Here is a 26,233-nt window from a genome sequence, read left to right as displayed (position 1 = left end):
TAAAAAGTACTATTTACTGCCCAAAATAAAAGTCCTGCTATCTACAAACATTACAGTCTAAAATACAAACAGACCCAGACGATCCAAACAACTCAAATCAAGGCTTTCATCTCCCTCTGTAAACGCCTCCTGTCCAAACTCTGCCTTATTATTATTTAATCCAGCGGCTCGTTAATATCATTATAACTGTCTGATGTCTGATCATCTCATTTACCCTGATTTTATATTTATCTGTTATATCTGTGTTTATATATGCATCTTATATTTATAAACACTGCACAGGCAGAAATACCTGGACGCCGGAGTGTCCGACAAAACATCACCTCTCACTCCGCGTTATTAACGGAGCTGAACGCTCTACATACAGCTCACCTGCGCCTTCTCTACAGCGTGTCAGAATAAAAGCTCCACATCAACCGAGACAGCGTGTCAGAATAAAAGCCCCACATCAACCGAGACAGCGTGTCAGAATAAAAGCCCCACATCAACCGAGACAGCGTGTCAGAATAAAAGCCCCACATCAACCGAGACAGCGTGTCAGAATAAAAGCCCCACATCAACCGAGACAGCGTGTCAGAATAAAAGCTCAGTGCAGCTTCAAACCAGTTTCATATCAAAGACCCACTTCAAACTTTTAGCTAGAATTAAATACAAAAAACGGCAAACATCCAATTTTTGGGTGATTTTAAGATAAGATTAAAATATTTGCAGTGATCTGTCAAACTGATTATGGAACACAAGTCCAGGGTGCCTCATTTTAGAAATAACAAACAAACAAACAAACAAACAAACAAACATTTTCTGTTTTTGAATGAATGTAAAATGTGCTTCTACAATCAAAGCAATCAGATGCAGATTTTAAACTGAAGAGGTAACACTCAATAATTCATACATCGATCCTGGAACAGCATCGAGAGAGCAAAGGTTGAACTGCTGCCTCTCTAAACGTAAAGAAAAGATTCCTAGACTAGATTTTTCAACATAAACGTGTGAAATTAATGCATTTGCTGAAGCAGAGTGGTGATGTGATCTGTATGCGCTGGCTTTCCTGTAGGGGGCGCATCTCTCAGCTCAGTTTCATCATCACACTGACGCGCTGCTCATTATATTTGGGAGTCTCACACACACACACACACACACACACACACACACACGCCCTGCACAGGCATGCACACCATCACACACCTTAATCTACTCATTCCTGCTCTCTCTAACACAAACATCCTCTCACACACCCCACACACACACGCAGTGTGACCGTGCTGAATGACAGTGAGGTGTGGCGCACCTGTTAACCAGGTAACTGTGATTTCTCAACTGCCGATCATTCTTTACACGATGGCCTCGGCGCACGAGAGGCATTCCGCTTAATTTAATACTCCAATTAGCACTGAAATGAACAGTAACCTCACCACTGATAGAACCGCTTTTATCTACTCAGATCAAACAGACATCAAAGCATCCAGCAGAGAGGAAACAGCACCACGACGAGTCTCTACAGGACCACACTTTACGTGTGTGTGCACGTTTTAACGTTGCGGCAAGTTCACGGCTGCGTCAGACTCCCAGCCGCGCTGCTCCAGTCCGACTCTTGCTCGGATCTGATTTCTCCAACATGACGGTTCAGACTAACGTCAGCCTGCGCCCCGAAACACACGAGCTAATCAATAACGTCACGTGACAAACGCATCATCAACAGCAAACTGACCATCAGACGAGCCTTTATCACCCAGATCAATCAGTCTGATCAGCTCTCAGCTTCACTGTTAGAGCGAGACGAAGGAAGAGGACCAGATGTTTTTACGCCGTTTACTGGCACTAATTTCAGGTTCGGTGCCGCTTCCACGTCAACGCTGAATGACGGCGCATGGACAGTGAAAAAACCAGGAGCCTTTAGACAGTGACAGCGTTCAGACGGTGTGGGGTAGTCTTTAGATGGTGTAGGGTAGACTGTAGGCACTGTGTGGTAGTCTGTAGATGGTATGTAGTAATTTTTAAACAGTGTGTGGAAGTCTTTAGATGGTGTAGGATAGTCTTTAGACGCTGTGTGGAAGTCTTTAGATGGTGTAGGGTAGTCTGTAGACGGTTTGTGGAAGTCTTTAGATGGTGTAGGGTAGTCTGTAGACGGTTTGTGGAAGTCTTTAGACGGCTACAGTAGTCTTTAGACGCTGTGTGGAAGTCTTTAGATGGTGTAGGGTAGTCTGTAGACGGTTTGTGGAAGTCTTTAGACGGCTACAGTAGTCTTTAGACGCTGTGTGGTAGTTTTAACGCCGCCCAACACGCCGTGTGCTGAGAGGGGGTCAATGCTGTAAAAGGTAATGATGATGACGCTGGACTCTCTCCTGGTGTGGAGTTTCTACAGTCACTGATACTGACTCGACATCTGGGTGCAGCCCATCACAGTACAGAGGGCAGGGAGGGGGCGGGGCATCACGCATCATGAAAACATCTGGTAGAATGAAAAGTATGAGGTGACCTGGTCAAGCAGGTCTGTGGTTTCCTGTAGACCATCACACCCAGATTCACAGGAGATACTGAACAACGTACTGCAGACGCCGACGCATGCAGCTCATTTAGCGCAGTTACTGAATATTTCATAACAGACACTGAACAATCATTATTACTGAATAACTACTTAATAATTTATTAATACTGAATACTTTGTAATAGCTAAAGAATAATTAACAGCAGTTCCTAAATAATTCACAGAAGATTATTAATACTTCATAGCAACTGAATAAAGTGAATAATGACGACTCGGTTTAGGGGGTTAATCAGAGGGCGGGGCCGACCGAGCTCAGGTAAGCGGTAAAGACGATCAGACGTTACTCTAACGGCGAAGAGGCTGAAACAAGTATTCCCAGTTATCTGATGAGGGGCGACCAGGAATAAAATAAGCCGAGTGAGGCGTGGGTGCGGGTTTGGGCGACGAGCCGCCGGCGCGGGTTTGGGCGACGAGCCGCCGGCGCGGGTTTGGGCGACGAGCCGCCGGCGCGGGTTTGGGCGACGAGCCGCCGGCGCGGGTTTGGGCGACGAGCCGCCGGCGCGGGTTTGGGCGACGAGCCGCCGGCGCGGGTTTGGGCGACGAGCCGCCGGCGCGGGTTTGGGCGACGAGCCGCCGGCGCGGGTTTGGGCGACGAGCCGCCGGCGCGGGTTTGGGTGATGAGGTAACGCTGTTGCCTCATGCATGCTTGCAGGTGTGAGTCCATTCCAGAGTGATGACTCTCACCTTCACTCACTCTGCTTCCTCATTCACTCCCAGCCCACAGCCACACTCAGCCTTCCACAGCGCCGAGCTAACAGGTGGACGCAGGAGGACCGTGTGACCGCGTCGCTCACAGAACATCTTTCCCGTTACGTCTGTTTCTCAGACTCCATAATCTCCTGTATCAACATTCTCCAATGACACTTGCAGACAGTTTGGAAAGATGTGTGTAAAAATGGGCACCGGGAGATTCTGGCTGACCTGAATATTAATCAGTCATTTCTCCAACAGCAGCACTGACCGAATAAACTGACCAAATACTGCACAGTTACTGTTCATTACAGCCTGAGCCGGTTCGGACAGATAACTGATGGAATACTGACAAAATACAGACGGTCAACTGACAGTGACAGATTACTGACGGATTACTGGCAAGTAACTGAGGACATGCAGCAATGTAACTGACAATAGTACTGGCGGGTGACTGACAAGGAACACTGATCATTTTCTAATGTTTAACTGGCGGGTAATGAGGGCATGGGGGGTGGGTGGGGGGGGGCTAACTGGCAGGTAACCGGGGGCTAACTGGTGGGTAACGGGGGGCTAACTGGCAGGTAACCGGGGGGGTAACTGTGAGGCCTCTCTGGCAGTAAATCTACACAGAGTGAGCTCTGATGTGAGTGTTATGGTTATGATTACAGACTCGAGGCTGAACCATCACTAACTCTGAGGAGTGTGTGTGTGTGTGTGTGTGTGTGTGTGTGTGTGTGTGTGTGTGTGTGTGTGTGTGTAGGGCGTGGCCCAGGATTACTGTGAAATTTAACCGAGATAAGAAACTCAGAGGAGTCTAAATCTAAAACCTGATAAAAAGGTTCCAGACTCCGTAGTTCTGACTCACAACTTGATGAGCTGCTAAACAGCCAATCAAAACAGTGACCCTCATTTACCCACCCAGAGGAGCACGGAGGAAAAGCACAAAACAACACACAACGATGTGTATGACCACACACTGATCCCACATGGACAGAAAACGTTCTCCGTTGGGCGTGTGGGTTCTCTGGTGGTTCTGGATGGTAAATAAAGTGTCTATATCTGTGTTGTAGTCATGGCGACGCCTGGTTCTCATCACCACCACTGTAAAGACGTCTGAACCGTTTCACACCAAACCCTCTGAACCTGTTTACACCACACACACTCAGATGTTCTCCTTTAAGCAGTGTTGTCTGAAAGGGGCAGTGCAGAATGTGTTAGAACCAACGCTGTGAAGGTTCCTTAGACCGAAACAACGCAGTGTATCGATGACCAGAACACGACAGTCCACTCAGCTTCACCTGTTTAGCACCACACAGCCTGACTCAGATCAGCTGACACTCACACACACTGGCGACGCTCGGTCTGAGGGGTGCGGTGACGCTCGGTCTGAGGGGTGCGGTGACGCTCGGTCTGAGGGGTGCGCTGATGTTCGGCGATGCTCGGTCTGAGGGGTGCGGTGACGCTCGGTCTGAGGGGTGCGCTGATGTTCGGCGATGCTCGGTCTGAGGGGTGCGGTGACGCTCGGTCTGAGGGGTGCGGTGACGCTCGGTCTGAGGGGTGCGGTGACGCTCGGTCTGAGGGGTGCGGTGACGCTCGGTCTGAGGGGTGCGCTGATGTTCGGCGATGCTCGGTCTGAGGGGTGCGGTGACGCTCGGTCTGAGGGGTGCGGTGACGCTCGGTCTGAGGGGTGCGGTGACGCTCGGTCTGAGGGGTGCGGTGACGCTCGGTCTGAGGGGTGCGGTGACGCTCGGTCTGAGACGTGAGGATCTTCAGCTCCTCGTCTGTGAGCAGACTGACCAGCGAGGACTGTAATACACTGTTTATTACAGATACATTAAAAGAGCTTCTGGAGTTCCGTCTGAGACGCACGCGAGTCTGGAAATCTCTGCCTGAATCCGCGGATCAGTCACCGCTCCAGGAACACAAACCAGGTCGGAGACGGAATCGCTGAGCACGAACGCAAGATCCCGAGCGTCTGAGCAGGATTTAGGCGTCAGAGCTGACTCGGCCTTTCAATGCCTTTATTGTGTTTTACTGTGTTTCTGACTCTATTCTGAGAGTCAGGCTTTGGGGGGTCTGAGAGGAAAGGAGGGGCTGTGGGGGGGTTGGTGGTGGGGGTGGAGGCTGTTTCTGGACTTCCCTGCTCTGTGGAACAGGCCGTGTGTTTATTTGTTGATTTATTTATGCCGCTTCCTGGCTTTGTGCTGCCGGTGGAGGCGGCTCGACTCGGCTTTCACCCTCAGGGCTGGCGGTGCGGGGGTGGAGGGGGGGGGGGGGCACTACACAACCAAAAAACACAAATAAATAAATAAATAGATAAATAGATAGATAAATAAATACATAAATAAATAAACAAACAAACAAACAAATAAATAAGCGCATCCTCTACACTGCGTTGGAAAATTCTGAAGCTTCTGTCCTGATACATTTTTCATTCATCGAGGTCCAGTCAGTGTAAATGTCCCCTCAGAGGTTCTACAGTGGTTCTAAGGTCTGATGGTGGAGCTTAAATCAGGTCCTCCAGGTGAAAAGTTGGTATTTGTTCCTTTTCATAACCGAATGTTTTAAAACAGAGCAGTAGAGTAAAAGCCTGGAGGCGAGGCGAGGCGGGGTGTGTGGAGTCAGTCCAGCTTAGAACAGATCATTTCAGTGGATTATGGTTCAGTTATGTTCCCTGACTAAAGGCACTGAGATGGAGCCTTGAGGGAACCACCCCAGTGATGGGAGGAGAACCGACCCAGAGACAGTCTAGAACCTTTATTTCTGAGAGAGAACTTCTAAAAGCACTTCTCATTTGAGCTACAGGAACAGTAAACCCTGAAAAAGTGAAGTTAATTAATCCTAATTAAAGTCTCAGTGTCGTGTCTGATGAGCTTAACGACAGCAGCTCGAACGCCGGAACCTCAGAAACATCAGGAACCTGAATACAGCAGAAACGTCTACGTTAACCGAACCACCAAGAGAACCAAGAAAACCAGACTTCTAAACTGGACCGGCCAACTCGCACGGAGCTGAGCTGAAGCCCAGGTCTGAATACAAAGTTCCTCAAGGAACACTGCAGAACGTTCTCACTGCAAGAAATGACAATTGAGTGGTTCCACACTGATGGAACATTAATGACTCAAGGATTCATGAGGAATTTTGCATGAAGTTCTCACTTAAGTCATGTAGAAATGATGTTGGTGCAGTTCCACACGACAGGAACCTTAATAAATGGAACACTGCAGAAGGTTCTGACCTCCTGTGGGTTGCTCCACACTAAAAGAACCTTTATTATTTGAGAAACTATAAGGAATGTTGCAGAAAGCTCTAGCTGACATCCTGCAGAAATGATGCAGGCGGTTCCACGGCACAGGAACCTTTTTTTGTTTGGTTTTTTAAGGTGGACACACTGCATCTCCATTTGTGGAGGGTTTAGAATGAGAACCACACTGATACAGCGCGGGAACGATCTGAGGAATGCGAGGAACTCATGCTATTCTTCCCTTTAAGCAAACGAGACACCAAACATCACTAAACCCTGAGAGGAGAATATTTTAGGAACGTGGAACAGGGGCAGGTGGAACCGTTTGGGCGTGAGCAGCAGAAACTTTCTCCAAATAAGAAGAAAAAGAAGAAGAAACGAGAGTAACAGATAAATCAGCCGAAGTCACAGAGGAACGCGTGAAGAGCACGAAGCGCTCAGAGAGCAGCAGAACCATCTCCACAGAGCAGAACGTCACAGGAGAACCTCGCTAATTTGAGGACAATCACAGCGAAGGGGGCTCTCAGATCAGCACAGAGTGGAAACGCAGAGCTTTAAAGAAAGGCACATGGTGGCTTTCCGATGATGAGGAACCTCTGTTCTAGATAAATTCATTTAAAAAGCTCAAATTTCACTCTCAGCCATTTCAGTCCATCACATTAAAACATCTGAGCACTTCTAAGACGATGATGTTGAGATCTCCAGAGCTCAGAACCTGTTCTAGGAGCTCAGAACCGAGTCCAAAGTCTAACAGCAGTTAAACAGCGCTGTTGAACTTTCAGTCAGAGGTGAGAACTTCCTGTTGACACATTAACCAAGTCGGCGCACTGCGGAGCGGATCAGGTGACGCAGAGCTTCCTGCCGGGCGCTTTATGGGGGGGTGGGGGACGCGTGTCAATGCAGGACGTTACACAGGAAACACAATCTAGAACCGTTAAAAATCTGACTAAACACCTCCAACAGCGCTTTGACCAAAAATGGAGATAACACCAGCTCTCTGAAGGGAACGTCCACCAACTACTCATCATTCCCAACGATTGAGATGGTAAACAGAGCCGTTCCCATTGGTGGTGATAGGAACCAGACGTCCCTCTAAAAGCTCCTCACAGTGGTGGTGATGGGAACCAGACGTCCCTCTAAAAGCTCCTCACAGTGGTGGTGATGGGAACCAGACGTCCCTCTAAAAGCTCCTACAGAAAGTTCCTACATGAACTGGTTCTGAATTCACTGCCTGATGACTGAGACGCTGTTTTATGAGAGTTTAGAGAACTTCAACTCCATTCATGGTGGAGGGAGACATGCAGGGCGCTGTGCGGCAAAATAGTCCCCAAAGAAAACTCATTATTCCAGATTTTCCACTGTTTTCCATCATCAACATTCCATATAAGCTCAGAAGACTCGTGTAGGTTCTCTGGTGGTTCTGGATGGTAAATAAAATGTCCAGAAAAAAAAAAAAAAAAATCAACAAACTGATCAATAATCAAACAGCTGTGAGGAGCCGAGTGGGAGCTCCTGATTCACGGCAGGAAAACGACCCGGCCTTCGCCCGAGCGTCCGAGCCGGAGAACGCTCTCCGGAACACTGCACTACGCTCACACACTTAAAGACGGTTAGTAAAGAACATGATTCTTTATGGTACCAAAAATAGCTCATATACTGACATCATAACACCAGAAGAACCCTTTATAGCGCAGAACACTGCTCAAAAAGGTTCCGTCTAGGTTCTGTCTACCATCCACAGCACCAGCACATTCTCCAACAACCTATAGAACCACTTTTCTAAGCAAAGAACCACATAAGCATGCAAAAGCGTTCTTTGAGTGTTGAGTACACCACCGCACAGAACCGTCACCACAATTAAAGACGTTCCACTCTGATACTCGGAGGTTTGGAACGAGGGCGGATGGAAAAGTCTGGAAAACTCCTTCAACTTAATTAATGAGAAAAAACTAAACTGTTCAGAAGAAATGACTGAAATACAATCGATCAGCTATTCACGTCAATATACGCCACCTATTAAACTCATTAAACAACTCGTTAATAAACATTCCTTAATAAACATTCCTTAATAAACATTCCTTAATAAACATTCCTTAATAAAGGACGCTGTGCTGGTCGGTCGTGTGACGCATTACAGCATTCAGCCTCTGCTAAACCCACAAACACAAAATAAGAATGAAAAAATGAGAAATTCAGGCAAAAACGCACACAAACAGCCTAAAACATAAAACCTTAAAATTAATTATTCATCAGCTAAAACAAAAGAAGATTAAACAGATTAAAACGATGATTTTTCCTGGATGCGATGCTCGTTACTTCTGCTCGATTTTATTTCATTAAATTACTTTATTTCTAATCGTGTTCTTGCTGCTCGTTATCGTGTTTGATCTTTTACCGAAATGTTTTTATATTTTAGGGCTAATTGACGTTAATTTCTTATTGGTTCTGTTATTTTTAGTTTTTATAAATTGCTGATTTAGATTTTTTATCTGATGAATTTTGTTGAGATTCCAGTCCGTGTTTGATGTACTGAGGGCCACTCCTGACGCAGTTCCGAGTCGGAGTAAAAGGTGATTGTGGGAAACTGAGCTCCAGGTGGTCCGCGCGTTATTCCGGGTTACAGGGGCAGTAAATAAATCTGGAAACTCCGTAAGAACAGCCGACACCTGCAGAACCACACGGTTTCAGAGAGGAACTCAGTGAGAACAGAGACGCCATCTGAGGAGGAGATGATGAGGAAGATGAGGAGGAGGAAGATGAGGAGGAAGATGAGGAGGAGGAAGATGAGGAGGAGGAAGATGAGGAGGAGGAAGATGAGGAGGAGGAAGATGAGGAGGAGGAAGATGATGTCGTCACTGATTCAGCTGTAATTAATCACACCAGCCTTAAACTCCAGCAGCAGACCCACAGACACACAGCCTCAGACCAAACGGCATCACCGCGCTCCTCACCACACCTCCACACCGCGCCTCCTCCTGATCTGCAGCTAAAATTAAAATCAGTTGCAGCTCCATAAACTCAGAGTGCTTGGAATTCCGAGCGCTGAGGAATCCGGCCACGCGGAGATGCTTTAAATGGTACTGAAGAGATGCAGACACGGATTAAACGCCCCAACAGCACTCGTCCCTCAGCTGCCTCGCCTCCAAACCTGCTCAGGCCCCCACACATCACACACGGCCTCAGAGGAAAACCACAGCCTGACTCTAATAAAGCCGATTAAACGGGAATGTCAGTCAGGTTCGGTTTCAGCGTTGGTTTAGTTCTGTTAAAGGCACAGCGTGTCCGAAAGTGGCCAAACTCAGAGCTGCTTTAGTGACAAAACTCCGGCCAGGATTTAGTTTGAGGCCGAGCCGCTCGCCGAGTTACGGGAGAGTCGGGTAAACACGCTCTTCCCGCTGATAACATCTCTCCTGGGTGACCTCTGCTCCACTCCGGAGTCGTTTTCTCTAAACTCGCACCGTCGTGCTTCAAGGAATCATGACTGTGTATATGAGCTGCTGAGTCACTGAGCTAACGGGTCGCTCCCGAAGACCCGGAGGAACGCCAAAAACCTGCTGCCACACCAACCAACCAACCACACCACACCACACCGGAACGCCAAAATCTCAGTAGCGCACACCGGAACGCCAAAAACACACTGGAACACCAAAATCTCACCGGCACACACGGGAACACCAAAATCTCACCGGCACACACGGGAACACCAAAAACCCAGCAACATCCAACACCGCACACCGGACTACCACAATCCCACGGCACACCCCGGAACACCAAAAACCTCTCCAGCACACACCAAACCCGGAATGCTAATTCCTTCTGACAAAAAAATAAATAAATAAAGCAGCTTTATGCATTATTGTTGCTAAGCAACCGTCGGTGAGTAGGACGGAACGTTTGCTGAAACAACACTGAGGGTTAGAAGTCCTCAACCAATCAGACGCGGTCACAACAAACGGAACCTAACGATGATCAGCGAGTCCATGAGAACCTCATCTCAGCGAGTTTGAGCTGATCAGCAGCCGATTTATAATCAATAATGGCGCTGTGATCAGACCTCCAAGCCTAACGAGTGAATTATCACATTAGTACCAACACAGAGAAGCAGGTAAAACCAGGGGAATCTAGAACATCAGGGACTAACGAGCCACTCCGGGAAAACAGAGGAACCGCGTTACACAGAACCACAGCAGCTCTTCTCCTCACAGGGAACATGAAGAGCTTAAAATACATCAGCGGTTAAACAGCCTCACGCTCCGCGAGGCAACCGACTCGCGAGGCGCTCGACCACACGCGTGAGAACCGAGGCGCCAGTTTAAACATTAACCTGAGAACTTCAGCACAAAACCCAGAGAACCCAGAGCCGTCAGCACGAGAGCCGGATAAACACAGAACCACACAAAACACTCAAACGCTAACCCTCACTAGAACCCAACGGTACCGTCACAATTATGAGGCTCTAGTTAACCACTTCACCGGAAGGCTTACTGTTCAGTTATTAACCTTAATTACTAGCTTATTACAACGAGGTGTTACAGCAAACTACAGTGTTGGTGTGTTACACTATTACTAACTACTCTAATTTAAAAAGTACTTAAACTATAAAACTAAGATCAGTACTAGTGCACACTGTACTACTGCTATAAGCTAATAAATACAGAATTATAACAACTTCAATTTAAACTACACGGCATTAATAAGCTTTACTCTGCATTAATAAGCGTTACACGGCATTAATAAGCGCTACACGGCATTAATAAGCGCTACACGGCATTAATAAGCGCTACACAGTATTCACAACTACTACATATTACACTGTATATATTAGTACTTTATAGCTGATGTAAACAACTTCATATAACTGCTACAAAACAATCCGTATGTACTACAAAGTATTTGGTAACTATGATGAATCATTTTCTAGCTACTACAAAGTATTTTGTGCGTACTATAAATTACTGACAGGATTCTGTTCAATTATTCTGCACCTCCTGCGCGACGGACGCCTCGTATAATACGTTATTCTATACATGCCAAAGATCAGTGTGTAATGACCTCTAACCTCTATAAAGTATTTACTAACTACTACAACTTATTTTAAATACTTTTGAGTACTTAAAGTAAGTATAATTTATTGTAACTATCAGTTTTCAGTATTTATTACTTTTACAGTAAGTTGTGTAGGTGTAGTGTTTCACTGTTTATTAATTTATTATTAACCCTTTGTGGGGGGGGGGGGCAGCTATTTCTATTAAACTCATGTGCTCATATGGCAGAGAGAGAGAGAGAGAGAGAGAGAGAGACAGAGAGAGAGAGAGACAGAGAGAGAGAGAGAGACAGAGAGAGAGAGACACAGAGAGAGACAGACAGAGAGAGAGAGAGAGAGAGAGAGAGAGAGAGAGAGAGAGAGAGAGAGAGAGAGAGACAGAGAGAGAGAGAGAGAGAGAGAGAGACAGAGAGAGAGAGAGAGAGAGAGAGAGAGAGAGAGAGAGAGAGAGAGAGAGAGAGAGAGAGAGAGAGAGAGAGAGAGAGAGAGAGAGAGAGAGAGAGAGAGAATGTGACTGGGCGAGTCAGGCCGGTCTGCATTGTCACTCTTCCTGTCTCTCCTCCTCACACACTTTTCCTTATAAGGCAAAAGCTGAACCACCCGCCGCCTTCGTGATGTAACAAGGTACACACACACACACACACACACACACACACACACACACAAGTCTGAAGTTCACTTATTCAAATGTTCCGTTCCACCTTAAAGCTGTCGGCGGCTCCGACTGCAACAGCGGCCCCGTTTAAGGTGGAACGGAAAATCGGAATGAGAAGCTGCCGTTTTACAGCGGCATGTGGAGAATGGCTGTGTGTGCGGTGGGTGGGTGTTTGTTTGTCGTTCCAGTGCAGGAATTCCAAACATGAGACCCCCCATCCCCCAGCCAAGCCCCCCCCCCGCCTCCCTGCCCCACTCCATGACAGAAGCTTCCAATGAGGCAGCAAAAAAAAAAAAAAAAAAAAAAAAAAAAAACAGGCGCCGAGGAAAAAGCAAAAAAAGGTCTGCGCTGCCCGGCAGGGACGCGCCCAGCTTCCTGTCCCACACAGCGCCGCGCTCGCCCGCTCACACACACACACGCACACACACGTCTCAGTCCGACCAACTCAACCGTGCCTGCAGATCAGACCGTCTGATCACTGATTCACTGCACTTCTTCACCGGCGTCTCCCAAAAACATCCCCTCTCCTCTGAACTCCTCCTTAATGTCTGATTAAGTGGCAAATACAGGTACAACCAGGTAAACACACTGTTACTGCACCTTTAAGACTGATATGTAAATGAGCTCTGTTCATATTGGCTGCACTGTATTGCAGTTAATTAAAAATTATCTTTAATTTCAGTATGGGTGGGCGGGGCTATACAGCTGAAAGGGAGGGGCTTAACAGCTCTAGGCTGAATGTATAAAGGTCGATATATTACGTGATGCTTTTTGTGACATCACAAAAAGAGGGAATTCAAAAATGGGGTGTTCAACAACTTCACAGGGTCAAACTAAACTCGGCTGAACTGGGTCATATTTACACGTGCTGGCTTTTGTGACATCACAAAAACTGAATTCAAATCTCCAACCATCACTCGTCCTTTGCTCTGCACAGCTTTCGGTTTTACTTTCATTACTAATATAATTTAGACGCATCTAATCTGCAGCGACGGCGCGTCTCACTGGAGCGCTTTGCGTTCCTTACGTTCTAGCACGTATTATTTTGGGCCTCACTCCTTTTTGCGCGCATTCATTTCCATGTAGTGACCGTTCAGCCGCTGACCGGCGCAGCAGAGCTGCTTTACTCACCACGCAGGAAATGCGCTTCACCTCTCTTCATCTGCAGATCTCGGGTGCTAAAAGCGCTGCAGCTGCGGTTTGACTGAGTGAGAAGTGTGACCACTTTCCCACCACTAACCCGGGCCGATCTCGTCTGAGCACGATCAGAACTGCGGGTGAAAGAAGGAGGAAGCGACGGTCAGCGCCGACCCCCAGAGCCACATCGTCTCAGTGATGAGAGGCTCTGGTTAACGTTCTCATGACAAAGCAGAAGTGACAGGAACGCCATCCTGGAAGCTCAGGAACACAAGTACAGCTGCAGGAGGAGAACCGTGACGGGACGGCGGAGCGGGTTTCCGCTCGGTACCGATCTCCGCAGACTCCAGAGAGCGGCACACTTCTCACCTGAAAGCCCCCCCGCTTTAAGATCTCTCACAGTCTCTTCAGGTCACCGATAAAACGGCGGCCGTTCCGTCAGCAGCTCCAACGGCCTTTCGCCGGACTGGGGCAGCAGGACGTCGCCACGTCACCGGAACGTGCCGCTTACAGACCGTTAAAATATCATTTACGTTCTAATCACGACCAACTTCACAGACCCACGTCGCTCCGAGCGGCTCCGAGCGAGACGCACTGATTCCATCACACGTGAATTCAGGAAACACGCTCACTTCCGGGCTGCGACACAAACGCTCAAACCGTCTCACGAGGAAGCGGAACAGAACCCACAGGAACCGCAACATCCCCCGCCAGCATGACCGCTTCACTCGCTCGGAGAAACGGCTTCACGGGCAGCCGAGCGTCACCGCGCAGCGTCGCCGCGTCTGTTAAAAAAAGACTGAATATTCACGTCAAACGTCATCCAGCAAACGTGGGACGTGCGCCGCTATTAATCAGATGAGAAGCAGCAGAAGGAAACGCTGCAGGCGGTAACTGCACCGCGCCGCCCGGACGCAGCGCCTCCCACAGGCAGCGTTTACCACAGACCAACAACCTGAAATCCTCTAAACTGCAACGTGGAGAAAGAAGGGACTGAAAGTCTGACCTGCAGAACCACCAGGCGCGGAACCGAAATCCTACTGAAAGGGAGTTCACTACAGGATCAAAGCTCAAATGAAGGTCAACATGAAACAGCCGAAAGCAGAACCACGGGACTTCTGCGGACTTTCCGGGGAAGAACGTTCACGTTTCAAACGCTGAAGAGGCACTTTCGCATAATCAGCCCTGAGGCAGCGAGTCAACGACCGTTCCGTCCTGCAACAGCGCGACGCGGCACGGCACGGCACAGCGCAGAACGGCATGGCGCAGAACGGCACGGCACGGCATGGCGCAGAACGGCATGGCGCAGAACAGCACGGCACAGCGCGGCACGGCACGACGCAGAACGGCACGGCACAGAACGGCACGGCACGGCGCAGAACGGCACGACGCAGAACGGCACGGCACAGCGCGGCGCGGCACAGCGCGGCACGGCACGACGCAGAACGGCATGGCATGGCGCGGCACGGCACAGCGCGGCACGGCACGATGCAGAACGGCACGACGCAGAACGGCACGGCGCAGAACGGCACGGCGCAGCGCGGGCTCCTGTTTAATAACCTCAGCGCGACTCTGCGCCGCCCTTTTAGTTCTTATTTTTACCTTTTCTAACTAACTTACTATCCATGTTAGCATTAGGGCTACACACACACACACACACACACACACACAGAGACACAGACACAGACAGAGACACACACACACACAGAGACACAGACACACACAGAGACACAGAGAGACACAGACACACAGACAGAGACACAGACAGAGACACACACAGAGACACACACAGAGACACACACAGAGACACACACAGAGACACACACAGAGACACACACAGAGACACCGTTTTATTGCGAGCCAAAGGTCAGAGCTTTACTCTGCTGGACGGGGGCCCTCGCGCCGTGCACCACTGAAAACCGTACACTAAACAGCGTTAAAGGGACCGTACCACTGAAAACCGTACACTAAACAGCGTTAAAGGGACCGTACCACTGAAAACCGTACACTAAACAGCGTTAAAGGGACCGTACCACTGAAAACCGTACACTAAACAGCGTTAAAGGGACCGTACCACTGAAAACCGTACACTAAACAGCGTTAAAGGGACCGTACCACTGAAAATCGTACACAAGCCTTCAAATTCAGTCTCAGTTCAATTCAGAATAGCTGAAATTCAGATTTCGGCGCTCAGTCTAATTCCACATGGCGCGACGCTCGACTCTGAATACTCTCACTGTAAAATGAGTCGGACTGAAATGTAAACAGGTTTCTCTCCGTCCTTTTCTGGACACTATTTCAGTCTCTCTGCGACGGAGGCAGCAGCACTTTTCTAAAAATAACAAAAGATGTGTAAAAATTAGCTGCGGAGTGTCTGTCTCCACGACAACAAGCACCCGATCAAAGACAGGATCAATAAACGCCTGCAGCGTCGCACGAGCGTGCGAGACACGACACTCCAGCTGTACTGCAATTACACTGAACACAAACCCACTGCACGCACACCACAGAACTTAAAGGGCCCATACCTCAGAAAACCGAACAATAAATAGCGTTAAAGGGCCCGTAACTCAGAAAAGCTGTAAACATCATTAAAGGACCCGTACCACGGAAAACTGAAAACTGTATATAAACACCATTAAAATCCAATTCAAGGGATACAGAGCATGGAAAATTAATTATGGCTGTTTTTAAGTGCAGAAAAAACATAACGCATAAAACAACCGTAGTCTATGGGCTCTTTAAAGACTGTCTCAGCCTCTCACAGTGGAGCTGAAGTGATCACAAAGGATTTGGGTCACGTAAGTGAGAACATCACTGTGGGGCTCCAGTGAAGCCGACATGCGTGAATAATGGTGTGCAGAGAATGTATGAGGTCTATATAACTATCAGCTACAACACCATCAATAATATGAATGGATTATCTGATCGGGAAGCGTCTGCAGACGGTCCACTCTGTCCCGTACAACAGCTCAGAGATATTACAGCACACAGTAAACAGAAGAGGAGTAAATCCTGCAGGAGAAACAATGAGTAACCCAAATCCTGGAGGCAGTGGCTCCTGCGGTCGGCGCTTTAATCCTCTTACTGACCGCTGCACCTCTCAGAGTGGACTCAGATACACTAAACATCAACACACACACACACACACACACACACACACACACACACACACACACACACACACACACACACACACCGCACGGACGCACAGAGTCAAAGTCATGTCAAAGTCCCAACTAAGTCAGGAAAACAAAGGGCCAACACTGATATTATGATATTAAAGGGCCAATATCCAACATGTTTTATACAAAGTTACAAGATTCTATTCCAGTGAGACTTGCTGTAGCTGTGGCCACAATAAAGGAAACGTACATCAATGTCTATTACTTTTCATGAAATTTTATGATTAAAGGTTATTTTGTGACTTCACAGACTTCGTTGCATGTAAACGTTAAGGTTCAGAGCGCTGTCTGCTGTAAGGTTACGGTTTGGGGTTCTGGTCGGGGAACGAGGGTGTGAGGAGTTCCTGAAATCACCTTCAGAAAGAGAAACAGACAAACTGATCACAGAGAAGAGGAAGAGCTCAACAAACACAGGAAGCAGCCAGAGGAGCGACCCGTTTTAACCTCACGACGAACGAATAGAAGCTAAACGGGTTTATTACAGTCCGACTCGCCGCCGCAGCAGCACGGAAACCGACTGCTCAATTATCTGGACATTCGTCTGTTGGGTTTTAATTAAGGGATCTGACCATCAGCTACCGAGGATTCCAGAGAGAGGGAGGGAACGAGAGAGGGAGGGGGGACAGAGAGGGGGGGGTGGACAGAGAGAGAGAGAGAGCGAGAGAGAGGGGGGGAGAGAGAGGGGGGGGTGCAGAGGGGGGGAGAGAGGGAGAGAGAGAGAGAGGCTGCAGGTCACTGAGGGACATCGACACGTTTAACTCAGCAGATTTACATCCTTACTCAGTGACACCACAACCACCCCCCCCACCCCATCACCCACACTCAACTCCCGCAAATGTCTAAAGAGGAACTCCACCAGCATTTACACATTTCAGCGTAACTAGCTGGTTCAGCTGTAAACAGAGCGGTTCTGAGCGGTTTGGTGCGAAATGCAATCTTACAGAGTCAGAACCGCTCACAGTGGTGGTGATGGGAACCAGACGTCCCCCCTCTAAAAGCTCCTCACAGTGGTGGTGATGGGAACCAGACGTCCCTCTAAAAGCTCCTCACAGTGGTGGTGATGGGAACCAGACGTCCCTCTAAAAGCTCCTCACAGTGGTGGTGATAGGAACCAGACGTCCCCCTCTAAAAGCTCCTCACAGTGGTGGTGATAGGAACCAGACGTCCCCCTCTAAAAGCTCCTCACAGTGGTGGTGATGGGAACCAGACGTCCCTCTAAAAGCTCCTACAGAAAGTTCCTACATGAGCTGGTTCTGAATTCACTGCCTGATGACTGAGACGCTGTTTTATGAGAGTTTAGAGAACTTCAACTCCATTCATGGTGGAGGGAGACATGCAGGGCGCTGTGCGGCAAAATAGTCCCCAAAGAAAACTCAGTATTCCAGATTTTCCACTGTTTTCCATCATCAACATTCCATATAAGCTCAGAAGACTCGTGTAGGTTCTCTGGTGGGAAATTCGACACCTGCATGTGCTTCGGTATCTCAGAGCTCATCATGAAAAACTAAACTCAGCTGCTGATTTTAGCTCTGAGAGCCAATTAAGCCCAACATCCAAAACCTGTAATTATTAACGAGCTCTCCTTAATTGATCTGCGGTCAGTGAACCTGCTCACAGCACCTCACGCTTGTCTGCGGTTAAGCCACGCCCACTCATGCTTTATATGGTGTCCCAGGTGGCTGTTATGGTGTTGCTAGGTGGTTGCTATGGTATCCTGGGTGGTTTCTAGAGTGGTGCTAAGTGGCTGTTATAGTGTCCCAGGTGGTTGCTAGACAGTTACTACGGAGCCCCATATAAATGTTAGTATGTTGCTAGTAAACCTGTATTATTGTTCTGTAAGTGGAGCACAAAGTTTCTCCCTCTGTTCCTCCGTCCCCCTCTCCCCCTGTCCCTCCCTCTGTCCCTCCTTCCCCCTCCGTTTCTCCCTCCATCCCCCTCTCCCTCTGTCCCTCCTTCCCCCTCCATGCCCCCTCCTTCCATCCCCCTCTCCCTCTGTCCCTCCTTCCGTCCCCGTCCCTCTGTCCCTCCTTCCGTCGCCCTCTCCCTCTGTCCTTCCTTCCGCCCACCATCCCTCCCACTGTCCCTCCTTCCATCCCCCTCCGTAACCCCATCCCTCCCACTGTCCCTCCTTCCGTCCCCCTCTGGCCCTCCGTCTCTCCCTCCCTCTGTCCCTCCTTCCCCCTCCGTTTCTCCCTCTGTCCCTCCTTCCGTCCCCTCCCTCCCACTGTCCCTCCGTCTCTCCCTCCCTCTGTCCCTCTCCCTCTGTCCCTCCGGCCGTCCCCTTCCGTACCCCCATCCCTCCCACTGTCCCTCCTTCCGTCCCCCTCTCCCTCTGTCCCTCCGTCTCTCCCTCCCTCCGTACCCTCATCCCTCCCACTGTCCCTCCTTCCGTCCCCCTCTGTCCCTCCGTCTCTCCCTCCCTCTGTTCCTCCTTCCCCCTCCGTTTCTCCCTCTGTCCCTCCTTCCGTCCCCTCCCTCCCACTGTCCCTCCGTCTCTCCCTCCCTCTGTCCCTCTCCCTCTGTCCCTCCTGCCGTCCCCTTCCGTACCCCCATCCCTCCCACTGTCCCTCCTTCCGTCCCCCTCTGGCCCTCCGTCTCTCCCTCCCTCTGTCCCTCCTTCCCCCTCCGTTTCTCCCTCTGTCCCTCCTTCCGTCCCCTCCCTCCCACTGTCCCTCCGTCTCTCCCTCCCTCTGTCCCTCTCCCTCTGTCCCTCCGGCCGTCCCCTTCCGTACCCCCATCCCTCCCACTGTCCCTCCTTCCGTCCCCCTCTCCCTCTGTCCCTCCGTCTCTCCCTCCCTCCGTACCCTCATCCCTCCCACTGTCCCTCCTTCCGTCCCCCTCTGTCCCTCCGTCTCTCCCTCCCTCTGTTCCTCCTTCCCCCTCCGTTTCTCCCTCTGTCCCTCCTTCCGTCCCCTCCCTCCCACTGTCCCTCCGTCTCTCCCTCCCTCTGTCCCTCTCCCTCTGTCCCTCCTGCCGTCCCCTTCCGTACCCCCATCCCTCCCACTGTCCCTCCTTCCGTCCCCCTCTCCCTCTGTCCCTCCGTCTCTCCCTCCCTCCGTACCCCCATCCCTCCCACTGTCCCTCCTTCCGTCCCCCTCTGTCCCTCCCTCTGTCCCTCCTTCCCCCTCCATTTCTCCCTCTGGCCCTCCTTCCGTCCCCTCCCTCCCACTGTCCCTCCGTCTCTCCCTCCCTCCGTCCCTCTCCCTCTGTCCCTCCTGCCGTCCCCCTCTGTACCCCCATCCCTCCCACTGTCCCTCCTTCCGTCCCCCTCTCCCTCTGTCCCTCTGTCTCTCCCTCCCTCTGTCCCTCCTTCCCCCTCCGTTTCTCCCTCTGTCCCTCCTTCCGTCCCCTCCCTCCCACTGTCCCTCCGTCCCTCCTGCCGTCCCCCTCCGGACCCCCATCCCTTCCACTGTCCCTCCTTCTGTCCCCCTATCCCTACCTCTGTCCCTCCTTCCCCCTCTGTTTCTCCCTCCTTCCGTCCCCCTCTGTCCCTCCTTCCCCCTCCATTTCTCCCTCTGGCCCTCCTTCCGTCCCCTCCCTCCCACTGTCCCTCCGTCTCTCCCTCCCTCCGTCCCTCTCCCTCTGTCCCTCCTGCCGTCCCCCTCTGTACCCCCATCCCTCCCACTGTCCCTCCTTCCGTCCCCCTCTCCCTCTGTCCCTCTGTCTCTCCCTCCCTCTGTCCCTCCTTCCCCCTCCGTTTCTCCCTCTGTCCCTCCTTCCGTCCCCTCCCTCCCACTGTCCCTCCGTCCCTCCTGCCGTCCCCCTCCGGACCCCCATCCCTTCCACTGTCCCTCCTTCTGTCCCCCTATCCCTACCTCTGTCCCTCCTTCCCCCTCTGTTTCTCCCTCTGTCCCCCTCTCCCTCTGTCCCTCCTTCCCCCTCCATGCCCTCCTCCTTCTGTCCCCCCGTCCCCCTCCGTTTCTCCCTCCGTCCCTCCTTCCACGGAGCGTCTCTACTGGTTCATTCATCACGCAAGTTTCACACGATGTAACGGGCGGACGCCTAAACGGCATGGAAACACTTCTGACAGCGACGCTGTAACAGAACTGGCTCCACAGGCGCTTTAAACAGCTTCACTGCTCCGAGACTCCGACCGAGTCCGCCAGCTACACCCAGCGAGCCCAGCTGGCGGCGACGGAGCGTCGTGGTCATTCTGATGAACTGCGTCACTTTCCCGAGCGTACGATGGAGATGAAGAGCTGTAGGTCTCATCACACGCACTCCCAAAAACCACGGCTCTTCAAGGGTTCCTCGGGGCAGACAGTGGTCCTATATAAATCATGAACACTCACAGAACCGGTTCCATGCTTAAACACAGGGTGAAATGGTTCTTCAGACTGATGGAGAACGTGTTGTAGCACCAAAAAAGGTTCTGCTATTGTTGCAGTCAAGCTTGAACCATTCCACCATGCAAACGATTCTTTAGGTGCTCCTGGTTCTACGCAGAAACATTGTCTTTACTCAAGAACCCCAGTTTTAGAGTTTTTAAGGTGGAACCAGTGCTATGCCGTGTGTTCCCAAACTTTTGACCTGCGCTCGCACCACACCACAGCATGCAAATCCCATAAACCTCAGCGGCGAGCGATCAGAGATAACAGCACACAGCCGTCACTGATTCAGGAACACGGATAAACAAATAAAAATCAATGAACAAATGATCAATCACTCTGATCGGCGCACTGTGACGTCACTTACATCCAGCGTAATTCACACCACTGAAAACACCAAAGCACCAAACGTGCATCACACACACTTCACACTTCACAACAAGCTGTGTTTATTAAATAGTAATAAAACAAACTAACTCAAGTCTGTCAATTGCACTGATATGGATTACTGTACTATAGACTATCAGACACGATCAATTCTAACGCCTTAGGAATGACAGCTTCATTAATCCCTGACCTAAAATTCAGGGCTGTTTTTATTTAAACCAGAATATCCACCTTTTCTGGCTTGAGGCTCGACCCCTGAACGTCATGTACCAAACTGTCGGTGTAGTTGCGGTTGTGATGTCACAAACCCATGGAGGTTTGGTTGCCTCCAATTGGTCTAACTCTACAGGCAGTTCACAGGAGTTAAGACGTTTTGAAGACATCACCTCTCTGCGCTCTTAAATGGCATTTTCGATATAAAAGCGATTAATCCGTCAGTCCTGGTCAGAAGGTCTTTGGTCAGTCCACTTAAAATCACCAACAGCCTCCTGACCGACCGTCTCAGAGCGGCTCCAGCCCTGGAGGCTCAGAGAGGTTCAAACTACGAAGGTGAACTCTGGAGATGTGGCTCAACCCGCCTGCATTCACTCAACCGGAACCAGGTTTCATGCGTTCGTGATGCTCTGCTTTTCGGTGGAACCCTTTGATCTCTGCCCCACATAAGCTGAGCAGACCAAACCACCAGCAGCCAGAGACGTGAGTTATTACAGCCCACACGGCCGACAGCGCACATTCCAGCTCTGGGCAGGAGGGAAACCATCCTGCTCTACTCAAACCCCAGCAGAGAACAGTGGACAGTCCTGATCTCCAAACCCTCAAACCCTCAGACCCAGCCGGGTCTGGACTCACACGTCCACTGCTGAGGAACCAGCTCTGCGGTCCGAGGGACGTCTGTCATTTTTCTAACAATTCACAGCCACAAAAGGGCGTGTTAAAAAAAACAAAGCTGGAATTTTAAATGAACACGCTGGTAAACGCCCGAAAGGACACCGGCCACTCTGATTAAAAGGTGTTGATCTGTGTCATCACATCAAACAATGGATTCAGTCGTTCCTCTTGAAGTGGAATCTGTGGGGAAGCGATGGGAGCCGTAAGAATAAACCAGACTCAAAGTTACAATTTTCTGTTTTCGCAGAAGTAACAACACCTGACACCTAAAGGCGTGTGAGCCATCAGCAAACCTCCAAAACCTACCAAGCTGTCAAAGCCCCAGGCAAACCTCCAAATCCCCTACCAAACATCCAAAACCTACCAAGCCATCAAAGTCCCAATCAAACCTCCAAAGCCCCTACCAAACCTCCAAAACCTACCAAGTCATCAAAGCCCCAACCAAACCTCCAAAGCCCCTACCAAACCTCCAAAACCTACCAAGCCATCAAAGCCCCAACCAAACCTCCAAAACCTACCAAACCATCAAAGCCCCAGGCAAACCTCCAAAAACCCCAACAAACCTCCAAAACCTACCAAGCCATCAAAGCCCCAACCAATCCTCCAAAACCTACCAAGCCATCAAAGCCTCTACCAAACCATCAAAGCCCCAGGCAAACCTCCAAAAACCCCAACAAACCTCCAAAACCTACCAATATGCCAAAAGCCCCAACCAAACCCCCAAAAACCCCAACAAACCTCCACAACCTACCAAGCCATCAAAGCGCCAACCAAACCTCTAAAACCCACAAACCTCCAAAACCTACCAGGTCATCAAAGCCTCTACCAAACCATCAAAGCCCCAGGCAAACCTCCAAAAACCCCAACAAACCGCCAAAACCTACCAATATGCCAAAAGACCCAACCAAACCCCCAAAAACCCCAACAAACCTCCACAACCTACCAAGCCATCAAAGCGCCAACCAAACCTCTAAAACCCACAAACCTCCAAAACCTACCAGGTCATCAAAGCCTCTACCAAACCATCAAAGCCCCAGGCAAACCTCCAAAAACCCCAACAAACCTCCACAACCTACCAAGCCATCAAAGCGCCAACCAAACCTCTAAAACCCACAAACCTCCAAAACCTACCAGGTCATCAAAGCCTCTACCAAACCATCAAAGCCCCAGGCAAACCTCCAAAAACCCCAACAAACCTCCAAAACCTACCAATATGCCAAAAGCCCCAACCAAACCCCCAAAAACCCCAACAAACCTCCACAACCTACCAAGTCATCAAAGCGCCAACCAAACCTCTAAAACCCACAAACCTCCAAAACCTACCAGGTCATCAAAGCCACAGGCTAACCTCCAAAAACCTCCACAACCTACCAAATCAAACCCCCAGCAAACCCACCAAAAGCCCCTACCAAACCTCTAAAACTCAAAAAGACCTCTTTAAGAGAGTTCTTAAAACTTCAGATACCCAAAACCCAACCCCCCCAAACCCCAAGAAACCTTCAAAACTCAAAAACCCAACAAACTCAAAGTTCCAAGATTCAAAACTCAAAAACCCCACAGACATCCAACGCCCAACAGACCACCAAGATCCAAGAGACCCAAACCCCAAAAAACCCCAACACACCTCCAACACTCAGCAAACCTCCACGACCTACAACACCTCCAAAACCAGACAAACGTCAAAAATACAAAGACCTTAAAAGCCCTACAGATCCGACAAACCTCCACAACCTGACAAGCCTCTAAATTCCAAACCTCCAAGACCTAAACATGCCAAGAGGAGCGAGGAGGGACTGGACAGTCTAACGTCCCAGAATCTCAAACTCAACCTGTTCTAGATTCATATCTCGAAAACCAAACAAATCACCAAAACTCACACAACTCTAAAGCAGCGGTTCCCAAACAAGCCCTCAGATCAGTTCTGCTTCAGCTTAACTCACAATGCAGAGTAGCGTAAACATGTGGCCGTCCAGAAGTCCAGGAGGCCCAAGGACGCGTCTGAGAACCACTGTTCTAAAGAACCGTCCACATTTCAAACCGATCTGAGACTCTGGGTGTAGGTGCGATAACACTCAGGACGTGCGTCTGAAGAGTGACCTTCAGCAGAGTCAACACCCCACACGTGATAAACCGTTTAGAACCCTGATTATGGGCACTAAAGGAACCGAAATCACAGCACATCAGCCAGCAGAGCATTTCGTACAGCTTCGCTTAACTTGGCTGATTTTATAACCAACATCAGAACTTCTTAAGACTCCGCAGGTAGAACAGAGACGTTCTAGCTAAATGACCGATCGGAACTCCTTTAACAGCTCTATTATCACACGAGAGAAGGTGCTTGGACAAGTCTGAGCTGGAAGGACAATTCAGCGGGCTGAATAATTACACACCTCAAACCTGAACCTGTGTGAGCAGTGCAGGTAAACACACCTGTCTGCACACCTCAGCCCAACACCCACACGCAGACACAGAACTGAGAATAAACCACATAAAAGAGTCTATGAGCACCAATTCAGCTAATAAAACATTGAAAAGTGGCCTGATGTGCAGAAACTCTAAACCACAGAAGGCCCAGATCCACCGTGTCCACTCTGGTGAGCAGGTCAGTAAACAGTCAGCTTTATTTCAGTGAGAGAAGTCTGGACCAATCAGACGGCGTGGCGCGGGTTGAGCGACGCGGGGCTGAGCCAATCGGAGCGCGAGTTGGGTTTCGGAGGGGCGGCCGCTGTAAATCATTGATTTCTTTATGTTAACGGCCTGCAGATCAAAGCCGACCAGCGGAGAAACGCAGGAAATGAAGCAGCGAGAACGAAACGAACAGAAATAAACAGGCAGGAAGAGCGAGAAGAGCGAAGAAACGGGTACAAAACTCGGAGGAACGGGAGGAGAACATCTTTATTTCACACGCAAGTAAACTGGCCAGGAACGTCCCGAAACTGCCCCAACAGCTTCCTAAAACATTCCTCAAAACAGCGCCAAAGATTCCTGAAAACAGCCCAAGCTGGAGTCAGCTACTCGCTCGAGTTTCCCCGTTCCACCTTAAATGGCGCTGAGGCGCCAGAGTGTAACCGCTGCATCATTTAAGGTGGAACGGGAAAATTCGAGCGAGAAGCTGCCGAACTGGAAACTGCAGCCTCGTTCAAAACTGCCCCAAACATTCCACACCTGCCCCCAAACCGCCTCACCAGAAAAACTGCCCCAGCCTGCTCCCACAACTGCCCCAGTCCCCAAAAACCCAAATATGTGGCAGAACCCAACAGCCCAACCCAGCACCGAGCTCCCGCTACTGTCGGCTCTGCTGACGACCAACAGCCCCAGCGACTAACAACTTCAGCCACCGCCATGCCCAGCGCGGCGGCTGCTATAGCGGCGACTATGACCGCTGCTATTACCGCTATTATCACCGCTATTACCCTCATTATTATAGCTCTGCGGACTCGTCAGCAGCGAGAGCCGTTCTCAGCCATTTTAATCCGAATCCGAAAGCGCGAGTTTCGCCTGTTCCACCCTCAAATCTCCACCCGGACTAAGTCTAAGGCTCATCTGCCGATGATCAGCGCTTCAACCCGCTTAATTCCGCCCTTAAACCGCTGCGGGGCGGCCGGAGGAGCGCAGGCCCCGAGCACATCCCCGGACTTTCCTAGCAGAGCGCGTCCGCCCGAGACCTCACCTTCCTCTGCTGCTTCTCCCAGGCCGGGTCCAGCAGCAGGTCTCGGTCCCAGTCGCTCTCCGGCTCCATGTAGCTTTGCTGGCCGGAGGAGGAGGCGCTGTTGGCGGCGTGGTAATCAACCATGGCGGGAAGACCGGAGCGCCTCGAGTCTCTCAGCCGAAGATAAACGCGGTGCGGTTCGGACGACAGCGGCGGAGACAGTCGGAGCTTCCGAGAGCCAGCGGAGCACTGATACACCACCGGGGAGGGGCGGGGCAAATACCAGACACACCCACTGCTCGCTCGGGCGAGGAGGGTCGAATTGCAGCACCATGAGGGCGTTTCTCTGACGCGGACACGCCCCCGGGAACGCCTCTCACGTGACGTCAGGGGCAGGTGGGCTTAAGAGTAAAAGGCACAGTACCGCTGCTGAGTAAAGAGAACTATGACGGCGTTTCAGCGCAGGGGACTAACTGCA

The 26,233-nt window shown here is 50.3% G+C and overlaps 1 protein-coding gene across 5 annotated transcripts in view; it reads right to left on the bottom strand.

Moving 5' to 3' along the window:
- The window catches only part of actn4 (actinin, alpha 4), a 59,419-nt gene extending 33,389 nt beyond the window's left edge, over positions 1-26,030 (bottom strand). For 2 of the 5 annotated variants that reach the window (XM_037547716.1, XM_037547717.1), the window contains exon 1: positions 25,777-26,030. In XM_037547716.1, the coding sequence (XP_037403613.1) occupies positions 25,777-25,899 (123 nt within the window). In that variant the 5' untranslated portion in view covers positions 25,900-26,030. The remainder of the gene's footprint in view (positions 1-25,776) is intronic. The other 3 variants (XM_037547714.1, XM_037547715.1, XM_037547718.1) reach the window with 2 other exon arrangements.
- Positions 26,031-26,233: the final 203 nt, after the last annotated feature.

This window comes from Pygocentrus nattereri, chromosome 19 (genome assembly GCF_015220715.1).
Source record: "Pygocentrus nattereri isolate fPygNat1 chromosome 19, fPygNat1.pri, whole genome shotgun sequence".
NCBI lineage: Eukaryota > Metazoa > Chordata > Actinopteri > Characiformes > Serrasalmidae > Pygocentrus > Pygocentrus nattereri.
Note: the sequence above shows the minus strand (reverse complement) of the source record. Positions and strands in the feature narration are given on the sequence as shown.